The sequence below is a fragment of the Taudactylus pleione genome, unplaced genomic scaffold (assembly GCF_031769625.1).
Source record: "Taudactylus pleione unplaced genomic scaffold, aTauple2 ptg000154l, whole genome shotgun sequence".
Classification (NCBI taxonomy): Eukaryota; Metazoa; Chordata; class Amphibia; order Anura; family Myobatrachidae; genus Taudactylus; species Taudactylus pleione.
Genome location: NW_028284556.1, coordinates 30,762,524 through 30,780,223, shown reverse-complemented (window position 1 = coordinate 30,780,223; position 17,700 = coordinate 30,762,524). Strand labels below are relative to the sequence as shown.

Below are 17,700 nucleotides of genomic sequence, written 5' to 3'. Positions count from 1 at the left end.
CATTGAGACAATATTTGAACAGCTGTAGAAATTACACTTTGGCCGCTGGTTGTTGGAACAATTGTCGTATCATTCTGTTTGCTTGGAGCAGCCAAGTAGACCTAGTACCTGCCATGCTCAGTGCTCATTGAAAAATATGGAACAACTACAGTATATAGACATTCCACATTTATATGAAGCAGTAAACTACAATTCCCAGTCTCAGATTTCTAGGGTCTTTGAAACCACATGGTACCTGCTGCATCAGATTGTCTGAGTTATAATGCTTCTGATCATTTCTGACTTTGTAAAGATCATCATAGGTTATTTTTTTGTGCTATATCCCACTCCCTAAGTGACATTGTTTATTGTTCTATGGAGCTTGGAGAAAGAAAAAATGGAGATAGATAAAGTATCTACCAATCAGCTCCAAAATGTCATTTTACAGGCCGTGTTTAAAAAATTACAGTTAGGAGCTGATTGGCTGGTACTTTATCTCCAAACTTTGATAAACCTACCCCTATGTCCTTTGTAGAGTACTTCCCGGCGGAACGCCTGCCGTTTGTGGGCGGCCCTACTGACATCACTCGTGATGTCAGTAGTGGACTTCCTGCTCTATTAGAGCAGGAAGTCAACTCGGCATTGCGAGTGCTGAGACCCTACCTTAGGGTCTCCTCGCATGCCGATGGTCACTCACAGCTGTGTGAGTAGCCTGTAGGCCGGAAAAAAAAAAAAGAATGCCCTGATTCAGAGCTAGCGCTCGCAAACAGTGAGCGCCTCTGAATCAGGCCCTATGTCTATCCCCCCCTACATTTTCTCCTTCAATATTGCTAAAATACTGACATTTCAGCTCTTCATATGTGTTCTTATTGGTTTCAGTGCCGTCTTTGCAAATGATGTCTCTTTTGTTACATTGTTTGTAATTGGATGCTTACATGCCTTTGTAGTTCTTTTCTTATTCTGTATTAGCACGGTTGTACATTTCTTTGAAATGCCTTAATAACAATGTTTAAAAAAAAAAACTACAATTCCCAGGATGCTATGGGGACTAAGTGAAAATGACATTGTTAAATGTGAAAAAATATGAGATATGGTAAGAACTTACCTTTGTTATCTCTATTTCTACGAAGTCCATAGGGTTCCACAGGATACCTTGGGGTATAGGCGATGGCGGCAGACATCCAGGCACCACAGAGTTAAAAACTTCTCTATCCTCCCAGGATGCACTGGGTTCCCTCTCCTATACCCCGTCCCCGAGCCTCAGGCACTCAGTTTCGTCACAAGCCATAGGCCGGAGGAGGATAAAGGGAGAGAGAAGAAAGTCTGGAACACACAATAATCACATTCTCACCAGAGGGAGACGGAAAAACCGGTGACCAGAACCACAGCCCATCTGCAGTACAGGTGCGACAGGGCGGGAGTCCTGTGGAACCCTATGGACTTCGTAGATATAGAGATAACAAAGGTAAGTTCTTACCATATCTCATATTTTCTACATCAGGGTCCATAGGGTATCCACAGGATACCTTGGGGATGTCCCAAAGCAGTATCCTTCAAGGGTGGGGACGCTCCTGTGCTGAGAGGAGAATCCGTCACCCGAAGGAAGCATCCTGAGAGGCGTAGGTATCAAAAGCATAATACCGTATGAAAGTATGGACAGATGACCACGTGGCCGCCTTGCAAAGCTGAACAGCTGAGGCGCCACATCGAGCTGCCCACGAAGGACCCACAGATCTAGTGGAATGAGCCTTAACAGAAGATGGAACAGGAAGGCCCTCGTGAGCAAAAGCTTCAGAGATAGCCAGTCGAATCCATCCTGCTACTGTTTGTTTAGTGGCAGGCCAACCTTTTTTATGGAAGCCATAAAGGACAAACAAAGAGTCTGACTTCCTATAGACAGAAGTGCGGTCCACATAGATTTTCAAAGCCCTCACCACAGCCAAGGTGGCCTCACCAACTGAAAGGTCCAGTGAAGTAAACTATGGTACAATAATTTCCTCGTTGATATGGAAACTAGAAACCACCGTTGGAAGAAACCCAGGACGAGTGCGCAGCACAGCCCTGTGTCTATGAAAAATTAGAAATGGAGGTCTGCATGAGAGAGCTCCCAATTCTGAAACCCTTCTGGCCGAAGCAATAGGCAGAAGGAATACAGTCTGAATGGGTAGCCATTTCAAATCCACTGAGCCCAGTGGTTAAAATGGCGGTCCTTGAAGAGTCTTCAAGACCACAGCCAGATCCCATGGTGCCACAGGTTGAACAACGGGAGGCTGAATAAGAAGCACCCCTTGCATAAAGGTGCGGACATCAGGAAGCATAACAATCCTACGATGAAACCACACTGAAAGTGCAGACACCTGTACCTTCAGGGAAGCTAGGCGAAGACCCTGGTCTAAACCCGCCTGTAGGAAGGCCAGAACCCTGGACAATCTGAACACCTGAGGAGCATAACCTCTAGTGCGACACCACTGGAAGAAAGCCCGCCACACTCTATGGTAGATGTTGGCATATGAAGGCTTCCAAGCTCTCAGCATGGTGTTGACCACAGAGCTGGAGAAACTTCTGGACCTCAAGAGGGCAGTCTCAATAGCCCCGCCGTCAAAGACAGCCGACTCAGGTCCGGATGAAGGCAAAGACCCTGAGACAGCAGGTCCTGACGTTGAGGCAACAACAGCAGAGTGTCCACTGAGAGACCCTGAAGATCCTTGTACCAGTGCCGCCTGGGCCACGCTGGATCAATCAGCAGTAGCATGCCGCCTTCTTGCATGAATTTGCATATCACTCAAGGAAGAAGGGAGAACGGAGGGAAGAGGTACGCATACCGGAAGGTCCACTTGACTGCCAGAGCGTCCACTAGACAAGCCTTTGCGTCTCTTGTTCTTGACCCGAACATCGGCAGTTTGTTGTCATGTCGTGAGGCCATGGAGATCTATCTCTGGAAGGCCTCACTTGTTCACCAGTAGCTGACACACTTCCTGGTGAAGAGACCAATCTCCTGGATGCACGTCTTGACTGCTGAGAAAGTCTGCTTCCCAGTGGAGAACTCCTGGTATGAACACTACTGATATTGCTGTGAGATGATTTTCCGCCCATACTAGAATGCGAGACACCTCTGTCAGAGCCGCCTGGCTGCGAGTCCCTCCTTGGCGGTTTATGTATGCCACCATGGTGGCGTTGTCCGACTGTACCTGCAAAGGTTTTCCCTGCAAGACCTGTCTTGCTTGCTGGAGAGCCTTGAATACTGCTCGCAGTTCCAATATGTTTATTGGAAGAGCAGCTTCTACCGATGTCCACCTTCCCTGAAAGAAGTGTGGACCCATCACCACTCCCCAGCCCCGGAAACTGGCATTCGTCATCAGAAGGGCCCAGTCTGCGATCCAAAAGGGGCGCCCCTTGTTCAGGTGAACCGTCTGTAGCCACCAGGCCAGAGATAATCGCACCTCCGAGGAAAGCACCATAGTCTGTGTCTTTATCCTTTGGGGCAACCCATTCCATCTGGAGAGGATCAGCTTCTGCAGAGGTCTCGAGTAAAACTGGGCAACCTCCACCATGTCGAACATGGATACCATGGGACCCAGTAACCTCATTGAATAGACCACCGGCGACTGTGCAGGCAAAGACGGACCTTTGCCTGTAACACAGAGATCTTTTCTCCCGTCACCAAGATCCTCTGATGTTGGGAATCCAACAGAGCTCCTAGATGGAGTATCCTCTGAGATGGTACCAGGGAGGACTTCTTCCAATTTATCAGCCAGCCGCGAGACTGCAATACAGAGACTGTTAGTTGCAGATGGCGCTGAAGTTTCTCTGAGGACTCCGCCAGTAACAGGAGATCATCCAGATAAGGTAACAGGCGGACTCCCTGCAACCGTAGGTGAGCTGCCATAACGGCCATAACTTTGGTGAACACCCGAGGTGCTGTAGCCAAACCGAAGGGCAGAGCCTGAAACTGGAAGAGGTCCTTGACCACTGCAAATCTGAGGAAGCACTGGTGTGCTATAGGCATATGCAGGTAAGCATCCTGAATATCCAGCGACACCATGAAATCCCCAGGTTCCACTGCTAAAATAATGGAACGCAGGGTCTCCATCCTGAACCGAGGAACCCTCAGAAATTTGTTGAGGGATTTGAGGTTGAGTATTGGCAGGTAGGACCCATTGGGTTTCTGCACCAGAAAAAGATTGGAGTAATACCCCAATCCCTTCTGAGACAAAGGAACTGGCACTATAACTCCATTCTGGAGCATCGAGTGCATTACCTTCTTGAGTTCCTGGGCCTTGTTCTGATTGGACGGAAGGCCCGTGGTGAAAAACTGGCTGGGAGGCCTCCTGCGGAAGGAGAGGGCGTACCCCTGGGAGACCACTTCTCCGACCCATGTGTCTGAAGTGGTCAGACACCAGCTTTTTGGGCGAATTTCAGAAGTCTGCCTCACACTTTGAGGTCCCCCAAAGAGAGGCCCGTCCCGTCAGTCCGAAGGTTTGTCATCAGACTTGGGAGTGGGACGTCTGGTACTCCAGGCCTACGTCCTGGGCTTTGCAGGTTTCTTGGCGGCAGTCCTCCTAGGAAAGGACTGTACCCTGGGTCTGTTCTGCGTTCTATAGGGCCGAAAGGACCAAGAACCCGCTCCTGATAGGAAAGTAGTGGAAGACAGACACGCCGACTCAGCTGCTGCCGAAGTAGCCAAAATTTTGTCTAGATCAGGGCCAAACAGCACTTCTCCAGTGAAGGGTAACCCCTCCAAACCTTTTTTTGGAATCAGCATCCGCCTTCCAAGAACGCAGCATCAAGATACGACGAGCCGCCACTGCTGCCGAGGAGATCTTGGATGCCATGAGGCCCATATCTAAAGCTGCCTCATTAATGTAGGTAGCTGAGTCCCTTAAATTACCCACCAACTCCACCTGTTCAGGTGACGAGTCTGGGTCCAGGGATGCCTCCAAGGTATCAGCCCAGTGCTCCATAGCTCTTGAAACCCAGCACATGGCCAAAGCCGGTCTGGACACGCCTCCTGCAAGGGAATATTTCTACCCTGCGATCCGTTGGATCCTTTAAGGAGGACATAGAGGGCATAGGCAACGTAGCACTCTTTACTAGACGTGTAAATCCACTTGTGGCGGGTTATTACATTTTGCAAAATAATTATCAGCAAACGGGTATGCCACCGCAAACCGTCTAGGGGGCTGGTAACTCTTACCCAGCGTTTTCCACGCCTCCTCTAAATGATCCACTAGCTGATCAGATAGGGGAAACACTGTAGTATCACTTTTAATATCCTTAAAAAAGGCATATTTTGATTTAGCTACAGGAGGAGCGCCATGCTCAATAACCAAGGCCGTGCGCACCACACGTAAGAGCCATCATCTGTCGTCACAGCATCCTGATCTTGATGAGGTTGCAGCAGACGCTTCTGCACCCGCACAGACGACTAGCCCTGTAACACCTCTGACAGCTGTTGTACTGAGGTAGACAGTGAATTAGCCCACGCAGGTTCATGGATGACCTGAGGGGGCGACAACGGGAAACTCTGAGGTACGATTAACTGTTTAGGAAACCCCTGCATAGGGGACGACACCATAGACTGCTGTGAGACCCCCATCTGGGGACACGCAGGGGTTGTCGTTAACTGGCCCACCAGGATAGTAAGTGCCGTAGCAAAACAAGCCCATGGTAGCTCCTGCACAGGTGTAGTGACAGAAATCGGCCGTGCCACCGCAGCCACGCCTTACATAATTCATCAGAGTTACCATCACCCTCTGCCAATGGTACCTTGCATACAGTACACTGAGGCAAAAATGGGGAAATCATGCTCACTGTCAGACATACTGAGTGTGTGACCCGGAGCTGTATGAAACCACCGCACTTCACAACAAGTTGTATAGTGAGGTATAAATCCCACTTGCAACACCGCACCGCAAGGGCTTGTTAGCAGAGAAGAAAAACAGGGATAGGGAAAATAGCTGACAGTATGTGAAAGTGAAAGTAACAGACAGCAGCGCTAGCCCAAAGTCACATACAATGCAGAATATTGAAAACCCTGCAGTATCTGCGCTTCATCAACTAACCAGACCTCAGCCTAGTAGGAAACAGCACTGCATACACTGACCTTGCACCGGAGGAGAGGTATGCAGGGGGACCCAGACCACGATGCCCGCGTTAACAGCTTCCAGGAGTGCTTGCCACATGTATTAAAATGGCCACCGAGGAGCAGAGGGAGGGCTGGTCCGGGGGTGGAGCGCATGCAGATGCCTAACCACCTTGTGGAGAGGCCGTGTGCAGCGGGCGAGGCGCAGGCTGCTTAGCAGGGAAAGCGCGCTCCCCTGGCATGCATTTAACCCCTGGGACGCTGGACATTTACTGTTTCTGTCCAGTCCTCAGTCCCAGGGGGTAGCGGAAAGCGCAGGGATCAGTAGCCTGGTTCCACACTGCAGCCAGTCCCCAGGGAGCCCGCTGCCTGGGGACTAAGGACTGTGCTATTCGGCTGGGACCCACCGCGGGACCTTGCCGCTTACCTGAACCCCCCGTAAATCCGGCCACAGTCCGGGCAACAGGGGCCACCGCTAGCTGTGACCCCAGTCACCCACCAGCATCCCCGGATCAGTACCGGCGTTCTGGTACCAGTGGGGTGTAGGAGCGACGACATGGACGTCAGTACAGACTGTCCATGCTGTCTGCTCGGTAGATGTGCAGCCACAGCTGCATTGAAGAACTTCAGGGGCCTGCAGACCCCCACTCTGTACGGTGCATCCGACTTCGGCTAGGCACCGACAAAAAACTAAGTGCCTGAGGCTCGGGGGCGGGGTATAAGAGAGGGACCCCAGTACATCCTGGGAGGATGGAGAAGTTTTTAACTCTGTGGTGCCTGGATATCTGCCGCCATCGCCTATTCCCCAAGGTATCTTGTGGATACCCTATGGACCCTGATGTAGAAAAAATCAGTTGTTGCCTCTCGCTACTGGGCATTTATATAACAGAAATGTAAGTAACACAAATAAATGCATAAATGCCATTTCCATACCTTGCTTACACAGCTCCAATAAATACTGTCCGGTTGAAGCAAGCTCTTTAAATTTGGGCATTGTATCTGACCTTTCTTTCTCAAGAATCTAGTGAAAAAACATTATACATAATAAGTTTGTAAATACCAAAATAAAACACTATATCTATACACATGTGAGACATATTGCAACAATTTCCAATAAAGATAACTTAAAATATTTTGTTTTAAAAAAAGATGAACTAATTTGACAACTAAAGATATATACACTATATGGACAAAAGTATTCGGACACCTGACCATTACATCAACAGGTACTGTTATGACATTGTATTCAAATACATATACAGATGTATCCTGCTACATCTTTGCCGATTGCTCTACAAACATGCGCACGTATTGTATCATGCAATTACCCGTGAGAGCGCTATGGTGCGCACTGTGATCGCACCATGCATTCCTCTGGCGGCATGTGTGCGATTGCAGTGCACATATCCACTCGTGAACACACGCCTCGCACTATGCATGGCGCAAATCTTTGCGTATGCTGTAAAGATGTAGCAGGATACAGCTGTACTTTAATATGGAGTTGGTCCCCCTTTTGCAGCTGTAACAGCTTCCACTCTTCTTGGAAGGCATTCCACAAGATTTTGGAGTGTTTCTGTGGGAATTTGTGCCCATTCATTCTGCAAAGCATTTATGAGGTCAGGCCCTGATGTTGGACGAGAACCGGGCTCGCAATCTCTGTTCCAGTTCATCCCAAAGGTGCTCGATGGCGTTGAGGTCAGGGCTCTTTGCGGGCCAGTCAAGTTCTTCCACACCGAACTCATCAAACCATGTCTTTATAGTCATTGCTTCATGTTGGAATAGAAAAGGGCCTTCCCCAAACTGTTACCACAAAGTTGGAAGCATGGCATTGTCCAAAATGTCTTGGTATGCTGAAGCATTAAGACTGCCCTTCACTGGAGATAAGGGGCCTAGCCCAGACCCTGAAAAACAGCCCTATACCTTTATACCTCCACTACCAAACTTCACAGTTGGTACAATGCAGTCAGGCAGGTAACATTCTCCTTGCATCCGCCAAACCCAGACATGCCCATCTGACTGCCAAACAGAGAAGCGTGATTCGTCACTCCACAGAACACATTTCAACTGCTCCACAGTCCAGTGCCAGTGTGCTTTACACCACTCCATCCGACGCTTGGCATTGGTGAAATGAGGCTTGCATGCAGCTGCTCAGCCATGGAAACTCATTCCATTAAGCTCCCGCCACACAGTGTTTGTGCTTACATTAATGTCAGTGGAAGTTTGGAACTCTTCAGCTATGGAATCAGCAGAGAGTTGCTGTTGTTCCTAAACGCTTCCACTTTCTAATAATATCACTTACAGTTGACCGTGGAATAACCAGCAGGAAAGAAATTTCACGAACCGTCTTATTGCAAAGGTGGCAACCTATCACAGTACCACACTTGAAGGCACTGAGCTCTTCAGAACGACCCATTTTGTATCACAAATGTTTGCAAACGGAGAATGCATGGCTAGGTGCTTGATTTTTACACCTGTTTCAATGGGTCTGATTGAAACACCTCAATTCAGTAATTAACAGGTGTGGCCAAATACTTTTGTCCATATAATGTAGTTCACCCAATAAAACTTCAGACTAAACATCATAAATAAAGATGAGCCAAATTGCAGTGCCAATTCACATAAATTGAGTTCTGTGGCATTTATTATTTGTGTTCTGTTTTTGATTGGGAATGCTGCTTTTGTTTTTGTAATTTTGCATTTGGTGGAATTTATAGTTTGTTTACTGAGCTAGGATGACAATGGCCAATGTATTGTGCTGAATGATTCAATTAGATCTGGGAACACTTAAAACCAAAATCAGCCAATAAAACATGTGAATTTGTTTTAGGAAAGAGAACAGTTTTGCAGCCAATCTGGGCAATGTTCCTTGCTGAGAGCGAGCTATGCTCACGTACACAACTGGTTTTGGATCTTTGTGTAATAAATAAATTTCATTTTGGACAACACGGTCATTAAATGTGACCCAAATGGTGCAGGTGCATTAAGGGAGCAGTCCTTGTTTAGCGTAAGGCGGCACAGCATGTTTTAAGGACTTGAATCTTATGGCTACTCAGTAGGAAGCGGTAATCAGTAGTCATCCTCTATTTTGAATAAGAAGCATTTTACACCATCCGTGTGCACTTTATATGTAGCCTCCTATCACTCCTTCCACACATGTCCAGTTAGACTATCATTCCAAAGTAGAAGGTGAAGAATGATTCTATGGGGCCAATTCTCAAAATCAGGGATATGACATTATGAAAGTGTTAGGAAGACAAATATGCACATTGCATAAACAGTACTGCTCTGCATGCTATGCCCTTTTGTACATCACAGTCACCAAACTACAGAACTACAATTAAAGTAAAAGCACCTTTTATATAGCTATCTAACTTTTCCCAAAGTTATATTAACAGTTATACCGACATACAGTGGATGTTTTCATTACAGTTCCTTTGATAAAATGGGCATGCAATAACCACTGAGATCTAAAAGAACATGGTTATTATTAATGTACTGGATGGCCAGATTACAGATCATACCTCCAGCTGACACAGAGTACATCATAAACAAAACTTTCATTCATGGCCACTTCCTTCCCGCATATCCTCTTACCTTTAGCATGTCTTTTATGTCTGAGGTCTCTCTAATCTTTCTATAGTTACTGATCTCTGTTGCCAGAATCGCAGCCCTGGATTTAATAATCCAATTCAAGAGCTCAGCTGATTCCCCATCAAACCTAAGAAGAGAAAGGAGGAGTAGAGGTCATTTAAAAGTACCAGTGTCTGAAAATCAATGGGTATCATTTTTTTTCTAGGCCATGGATGAAACTTTGCCAAGAAACTTCAAGTGAGATGCGCTTATTCTCACAGTTTCTCAACTTTCCTGGCCCTGCAGATATGCTAATTGCAAAGAGATGATACAAAATAAACAGGATAAAAAAACTGCTGTCTTTTGCTTTGTTGATGTACAAATCTCAGTTGCTCTAAAGGGCCAGGAGATAATGGAGGGAACTACTTGAATAAAATATCTAGAGTAGAACAATGAAAAAAATATCTAAGGTAGGTCGATAAAATAACATATCTAAAGTAGAGACAAACTAAACTGATATTCTCATTTTCCAACTGGAAGTTTCCTTAATATAATTAGGATTACAGACAGATATATTTCATCCTCATCCTCTGTACCAGCTGTACAAGCTCCCCATACTAGTCCAGCACTCCAATGTTGGTCCGGCACTCGAATTGCTGTATAATACCTACAGCTGGTGCCCTCACAGAGAAACTGAAATACACTGAAACGTTGATATTTCTAACCATGGAGTTGTGAGTTATTAACCACTGAGTGCCACACCTTTGCCTGATTGTCTGTCTGTCTGTCTATCTATACATACTACCTTGTAGGGTCTCTCTGGACAAAAAAGGAGCTGTTTGTTAGGACTAATATTTAGCATGAACAAGTATCATCAGAATACTTTGGGTAAATTACTAAATAAAAGTAGAATATTTAGACAGCACATGTAATGCTGTGAGTCCATGCTTATAAAATAATTGTAAACATGTACAATGCAGACTCACTTCTTTTTGTCCTCAGAATCCAGGTACATCTGGCGTTTCTTCGGTGGAGGTGGGAGCTCTTCTGTGACGGAACAAATAGTACTGTGCTCTTTCATAGTAACGGTCTCAGTAACAACTGTTCTGGAGATTTGCGTAATGCCAAACGTACTTACTGACTCAGTGACCTAATATGAGGCAAATTAAAACAGTATTGTTATTTTTGGTTTCATGTAAAAGTGTACCTGCAGATGTCCTGTGTGACAACATTTCCCAGCTCGCTCATTTAGGCAGAGCCTTAGGGGGTATATTTAAGTTTTTAGAAGTGGAGATGTTGCCCATAGCAACCAATCAGATTCTAGCTAATATCTTCTAGAAGGTGCTAGTTAAATGTTAAGTAGAATCTGATTGGTTGCTATGGGTTACATCTCCAGTTCTAAAAACGTTCACTTTAGTAAATATACCCATTAGTGCCTGGCTGCAAGCTGAAGTTTGCAATTCAACTACAGTTGGAGAGTTGAAGCCATTACTATAACTATTCCAAACTGAATCCAGGGTTTGGACCTTTTCTGCTAAGACTTCAAATTCTCTCAATATCACCAGTTTGTTTCCTTAATGTTTAACAATATTTTTAGGAGGAAAAATTGCATTATGCTAAATTCAGATTTGAGTGTTAAGAATGAGCAGACATCTCCGTTTGTAAATAATAAAGTGCAGCCTATTTCATTGATTGAATATTTAGCCAGTTCAGGATTACTATACATGAGTTTGTGATTCTGACCTTCTAAACATGCCAGATCTTTTCTTATAACTATTTAGCATGTTTTGACAAAGTTAGGGCCCAACAATCGAATTTGTTTTTTCAACTTTCTTTCCAAGCCATAGTGTGGGCATAGATCTTGCCATTCAATGGGTATTCACCTACTGTATTGAGCCAAAAATGTTTCACTTGTGATTACACAAGTTAATACTTGAGGTAGGCTTGTAATAATCTGTATAAACTAAATATACACTTTCAGCTCAGATTTAGAAACCTTAGGCACACTGGGCATGATTCAGTCATTGAAGCAAATCCCGACGCAACTGCATCTTTGTATGCAGTGGTAATGAAAATGTATGCTAATACAGCAGTCGCTGTAGTTGGTACAGAGACGCCAACCTGTTGCGTCTCTAATCTGCAGCTTGCATACAGAGATGCACCATCGGTAACACCACTGAACATCTGAATATCTCTATGCCTGCTCAAAATGTCCATCGGAACTAAGCCGCTGGGGCCAGTGGAACTGCGTAAAGAGATGCTATTGGTGACTGAGGCACGTCCACAAAACGCTCATGACACGCCCCGCATTTGACTAGCCAGCCTCCATTACCTCCCGTAAACACACACTAAGGGGGTAAATTTACTAAAGTGAGAGTTTTTATAAGTGGAGATGTAGCCCATAGCAACCAATCAGATTCTAGTTATTATCTTCTAGAAGGTGCTAGTTAAATGTTAAGTAGAATATGATTGGTCGCATTGGGCAACATCTCCACTTCTAAAAACTCTCACTTTAGTAAATTTACCCCTAACTATCAATCACTCTGCGTCCAAATACTCACTACAACTGCCATTGGTAAACAATCGCAACACATGCACAGTGCAACTTAGACGTATGCGCACTACAATAACATTGGCCAACTGCACATACATTGGCATAATGCCCCCTCTGAATCAGGCCCGCTGTGTATAAATATGTAAGGATACAATAATATAAAACAACTAAACAGAAGCCAGCCTAGTAAAGGAAATCTGAGAAGCCGCTTTTGACTGGACTATATACCATTAGCTTAGTGTACATGGACTTCTGTAAATAGACTATTCATACAAGATGAAAAGCAATAATAACTCTATTCTAGCTACAATACCTGATTAGTATAGTCCTCCAATAGATGCACCAGTCCGTCCCATCTCTGGGCGAGATCTTCCATATCACACTTCAGCTTCTGAGAAGCCTTCCCATTTCCCACAAGCAGAGCCACATCCTGGGCCAGCTCATGCAAATGGTCAAACGTGTGCCGTTTCATTCCCAAATCCTCTTTTAAGCTCTAAATCAAAAACATGTAGTATTTACGCTGCATAGTCATTTACCAGCTGTTTTTACACATTTTATTGCTGCTGGATATAATGATACCATCTGGATCTATTAGTAATACTGGTACCAAATCCTGTAAAGCTCTTCAGACTCCTAGGAGGACAGAGCTAAGTTTAACATTTATCTCAAATACAGACAAGGCCATTGTGTGAAAGGAAACCTCATACTGAAAGTTACATGAAAATGCTGTTAGTATCTCCTTTTAGCACCCCTGCAGTCACCTGGGACATGGCAGCACAGTGGCTTGCGTATGCGGAGGTCATTTCACCCAAACCTTTGCTTTTTTGGTAGAGGTTAGTCTTCAAAATAAAAATGAATAAAGGTATCGCCATGTCTATACTTGCAACAATAGTATATTATTATTCTGGTTTGTAAATATTGCATTTTACGGTAACTATTCCTTTTGTGACCAGAAGGAAACAGCGTGACTCAAAGCATTCCAAAATATACAGTGGGCCCAGTCGGAATATATCAACAGGTGACCTGGGTATGGGAGCGGAGCATCTTGTCTACATACATTACTAAATGCTGATTTATCATACATAGAATATAGCAAAGAATATGATTTGGCTAAAAATAAAATGTTACTGTCATTTCTATAGGCTTTTTCTCTGTATGCATTAAATTAGATAAAGAGACCCAATAACATTTGTTTACATTCAATCTTTTCAGTGCCAAAAGAAATGAATGGTAATGAATGACAGGAAAGGATGCATAACATTGACAATAATCTCCTTGTTACTCAGTGAAGCCTCGCTTCCTTCAAGCATATTTTTCCCCTTGTCTTGTATACGGAGCAAGCAAATTCCTGACATAACAGAAATACTGTACTCACCGCCAACCTCCGCACATTCACACTAAGCTCGGCCTGGTCTTTGAAGTTACTCCGTTGGACTTTACTTAAAGACTCTTCTTTCTCACTTAGCCATATCTTGAATAAGCTCTGGAAAGAGAGAACAGCATATTATATAATAAATACAGGTCATTTGTGTACCAAGTCATTTGTGTACTAAAGCGGGCCAGAATGGTAACTGTGCGGTGTCAATTCCACCAGACAGTATTTCACTTAATTTCCAACAATTGTCCTTACTCCTTTCATCTTCTAGAAATGTTAGCGTGTGTTTCCATTTTGTAGCTTCTAATCCTAGAAGTATATTGATACAGACAGAGTCTACTGGCCCATAATCTATCCTGGATGCACATGTTCAGTTCATATCACTTTCACATCATTTCAGCCAATTGAGAAGACTTGCAAAAAACTGACAACTAAAAGTGATGGCAACTTAATAAGATTAATTCGGTAAACAGAAAATCTGTTCAAGAATTATGCCCATTGGCACATGTGATATCAGCAGCTCACACAAAGTTAAACTCATCTATAAAGCAAATGTAAGTTGACGTTCAACCATGACACAGGCCAAGAATGCAGGAGGACGCGTTAGACCAGTGCTTCCCACAATTTCCTGAATCATGGCGCCCTAGAGTATCAGCATTTTTTTCACAACACCCCTAGGCCAAAAGTTTCTTATTGCGAAATACAGCAAAAATTATTAAATTAAGTAAATTGTGTCTATGTTACCATTTTATGATATAACAAACTTAATATAATCTGTGAAGACTTTGAACTGTATATTTGAGTTTGGACTATGTCACTCTATGCAGTCGTTTTCTGTGCTATAAAAATAATTTTTTATGAATATTAAGGATAAACATTAAGTGTTGCTTGTTATGTTTAGCATTGTGCTGTCCGGCATATTAAAGAATTATTTTCCGCACCTGTTCTTCTAATAATTTCTGCCAGGGGATGACAATTTCCTGCAGTTTACTCCAGTGGTCTTCTGTCCAGCGGCAGACAGCTGCCCATCTTTCTCCGAGTCTCTGCAGTAAAGAAAGAGAATAATTAGAGGAAAGATTAGATGAATAAAATGTTATTGTATATGGAAATCATGTTGTGATAGTCTGGAAATATGGAAGTGGCAGGAAATAAGAGTACGGCGTGCTGAGAGAATTTGCACTAAATATGTAACCAAACAGAGGCACTGTTATAACAGGTGACGGATGTCATGATTTTTGCTGATATCGTTATGGTCACTACCAGATAGACAAGTATACAAGTATTACAAATATGCATTTATTTCTTAATTTAATAAACTATAAAAAAAGCCTATATAACAACACGCTCACAAAATACATAGATGATTGTATTTAGCATTAAGGAAACTGCGCCAATATCTCTCTTTACGATGTCCACATAATCTTAAAAGGACTCAAATTAACAAGCATCAAAAAGCATAGCTCCCAACATTCATGATTAAAGACCTGGAACAAATAAGGGACATGTCTCTACTCTACCCAGACTACAGTAACACTTGATAAGTGTTTGCCCCTTTTCCTGGCAAGTCACACTCTTCTGATTTTCAAATATTGGGGATGCTGGGGTCTGAGAACATTTTTCTGAGGAATATTAATTTATTATAGCAAAGACACCAATGATACCAATATGTTGTAAACTATATTGCAAAATATCTTGTAGTATTATTTGCATCTATCATGGGACTCTTTGGTGATTTATCAGTGTGGGAGAAGATATGGTGTGTAGGGTAGCTGCACTATAGACTGTCAATACTGCAATGTTCAGTATAAAAACATTTGGCTTATGGGTTGTGTGGAGCTTTGTCTAAAAAAACAACCTACCTGGCTAGTTATGTGGCTACATCCTACAACTAGGCAAACCCAGACCTGTGTACAGATGTGTTATAGATGTGGTGTAACCTATAATAACCAATCAAATATTAGCAATGACTAAAAAAATGACACTAATGAAAGCAAATATCTTATTGGTTATCATGTCAAACGGTTTCTTTTTGTGACATTTGTACTATGTTATTTGTACATAGTTATGTTATACTATTTTATGTATTTTCATAAAATAAAGAATATATGTTTATGAAATGGGTATATTTTCTTCTTTAAAGTGTGAAAACTCACAAATGTCTATCCAAGGATGGAATAATAATGCTAAATATAAACTACTTAACAATTTTATATGTCCTACCATTAGCTATAGATTTGTGTTATTTACAAAAAATAACAGCACATTACTTTCTGTGCAAATTATTATCTAGCCAACTTTGCTACTTAGGGCCGTATTCACTTAGAGGCGAAAAGTCAGAAAAGTTTCACCTGTCCGACTTTCCACCTCCTTCGCCTGTTTCAGAGGCGGAAACTTTACGTGCGCGTCCCCGCTTTTTTCCATATTCAATTCCTAAACAGGCGAAAAAGTAAAAGCGGTAAATGCGGAATAGGCAGAAAGCACTGTCAGAATAGGGGAAATCAGTCACTACCCGACAAAAAAGATGCACTAACATAGGGAATCAATGTAGATGTGTACTAATAGCCCTAATAAAAGTATTTGGGATACTTAAGTAGTGTCTTTGCAAAAGTGGGGAAGAATGGCATAAAGCAGTATTTTTGGGTGAAAATAAGTCCATTAAGATTTGGGGTACTTGAACATTTAAAACACGTCAAAAACGCACCTGCAGCATACACCTGCAATCCCAAAAACACCTAACCCATCATTGCAGGCCCCCAAGAAGTCTATTTCGCTAGTTTTTATGCTTGTCCCCAAACTTTTTACTTTTTTGCCCCCAAAACCAAGTACTTTTTTGGGGTGTTCTGAGGTCATTTTTTGTTGTTGTTGATTTGTCCTTCGGGAGACTGTCCCAAGGGTTCTGAGTCGTTTCCCCACGTTTGCACCCCAAAATAACGATTTTGCACTTTTTTTCACCTGCTATTCATGGGAGATACTTTTACATTGCACTGACTTTCCGCTTAGGCGAAATCATCCTGGAATTGAATGTGTAGATACTTTGAATACAGGCGGAAAGTCCGAATCCGCAGAAACTTTTCTCCAAACAGCACTTTTTCGCCTCTAATTCAATCCAGCCATAAGTCCTCTACTTATACAATGTTATACACTGTTTAATTTGGTTTAGTACACTGTTGCTGTGGGCAATTCTCCTATTGTTTCCTGTTTTTGCACTGCTTCCAAATGGCTCTTTACGATGAAGATTACAGTTCCAGTCTGATTACATATGCTCTAATCAAGTTTCAGTTATATAAACATTTGAATATTACAGTTACACTGTGTTCTATACAAACAATAATAGTACAGTCTGCAGTTGTGCAAGTGAAAGTAAAATAACAACCATTCACAATATTTTCTCAACAGGGTCTATATTTTCAATAACACAATACTATGGGAGAGAGATATCAAGCCTTGGAGAGAGAGAAAGTGGAGAGAAAAAAACAGGCTGTGGCTGTGCTTGAAAAATGACAGAATCTGATTAGTTGGTACTCTCTCCTCTTTATCTCTCTCCAAAGCTTGATACATCTCCCCCTATAACTGAATAAAAAGTCATAAGTGAAAACAAAGTTAAAATACTACTTGCACTCTAAACTTCATCTAACCATTTCAGTTACTAACCACCTTGGTTGTTCTCTTAGAGCAGAGGTTCCCAAACGCGGTCCTCAAGGCTCCCCAAAAGTTCAGGTATTAGAGATATCCATGGTTGAACACAAGTGGTTAATCAAATTGACTGAGGTACTAATTAGGTCACCTGTGGTCAAGCATGGATATCCTTAATACTTGGACTGTTAGGGTGCGTTAAGGACCGAGTTTGGGAGCCTCTGTCTTAGAGACAAGTCTCTACTATCCTTTAAGGCAGTGATGGGCAACAGGCGGCCCTCCGAGCTTTCACTTGCAGCCCCCAGCTTATACTGGCTTTGTTGTCACATATGTTTGCTATGGTGTGCCTTCGGTATCCAGCCCCCAGCTTATACTGGCTTTGTTGTCACATATGTTTGCTATGGTGTGCCTTCGGTATCCCGGCGGTCTGGATGTCGACACTTTCCTTATCTGCGCCAGAATACCGACGCCGGTCAGAATCCCGGCGCCTGCATCCTGACTGCCAGG

General features: G+C 43.4%; 1 protein-coding gene across 4 annotated transcripts in view; it reads right to left on the bottom strand.

Moving 5' to 3' along the window:
- The window catches only part of UTRN (utrophin), a 764,396-nt gene that overhangs the window by 587,297 nt on the left and 159,399 nt on the right, over positions 1-17,700 (bottom strand). For all 4 annotated transcript variants that reach the window (XM_088474412.1, XM_088474409.1, XM_088474411.1 and 1 more), the window contains 6 exons: positions 14,502-14,603; positions 13,561-13,668; positions 12,499-12,678; positions 10,618-10,781; positions 9,656-9,779; positions 6,995-7,082 (listed from right to left, as the gene is read on the bottom strand). In XM_088474412.1, the coding sequence (XP_088330538.1) occupies positions 6,995-7,082; positions 9,656-9,779; positions 10,618-10,781; positions 12,499-12,678; positions 13,561-13,668; positions 14,502-14,603 (766 nt within the window). The remainder of the gene's footprint in view (positions 1-6,994; positions 7,083-9,655; positions 9,780-10,617; positions 10,782-12,498; positions 12,679-13,560; positions 13,669-14,501; positions 14,604-17,700) is intronic.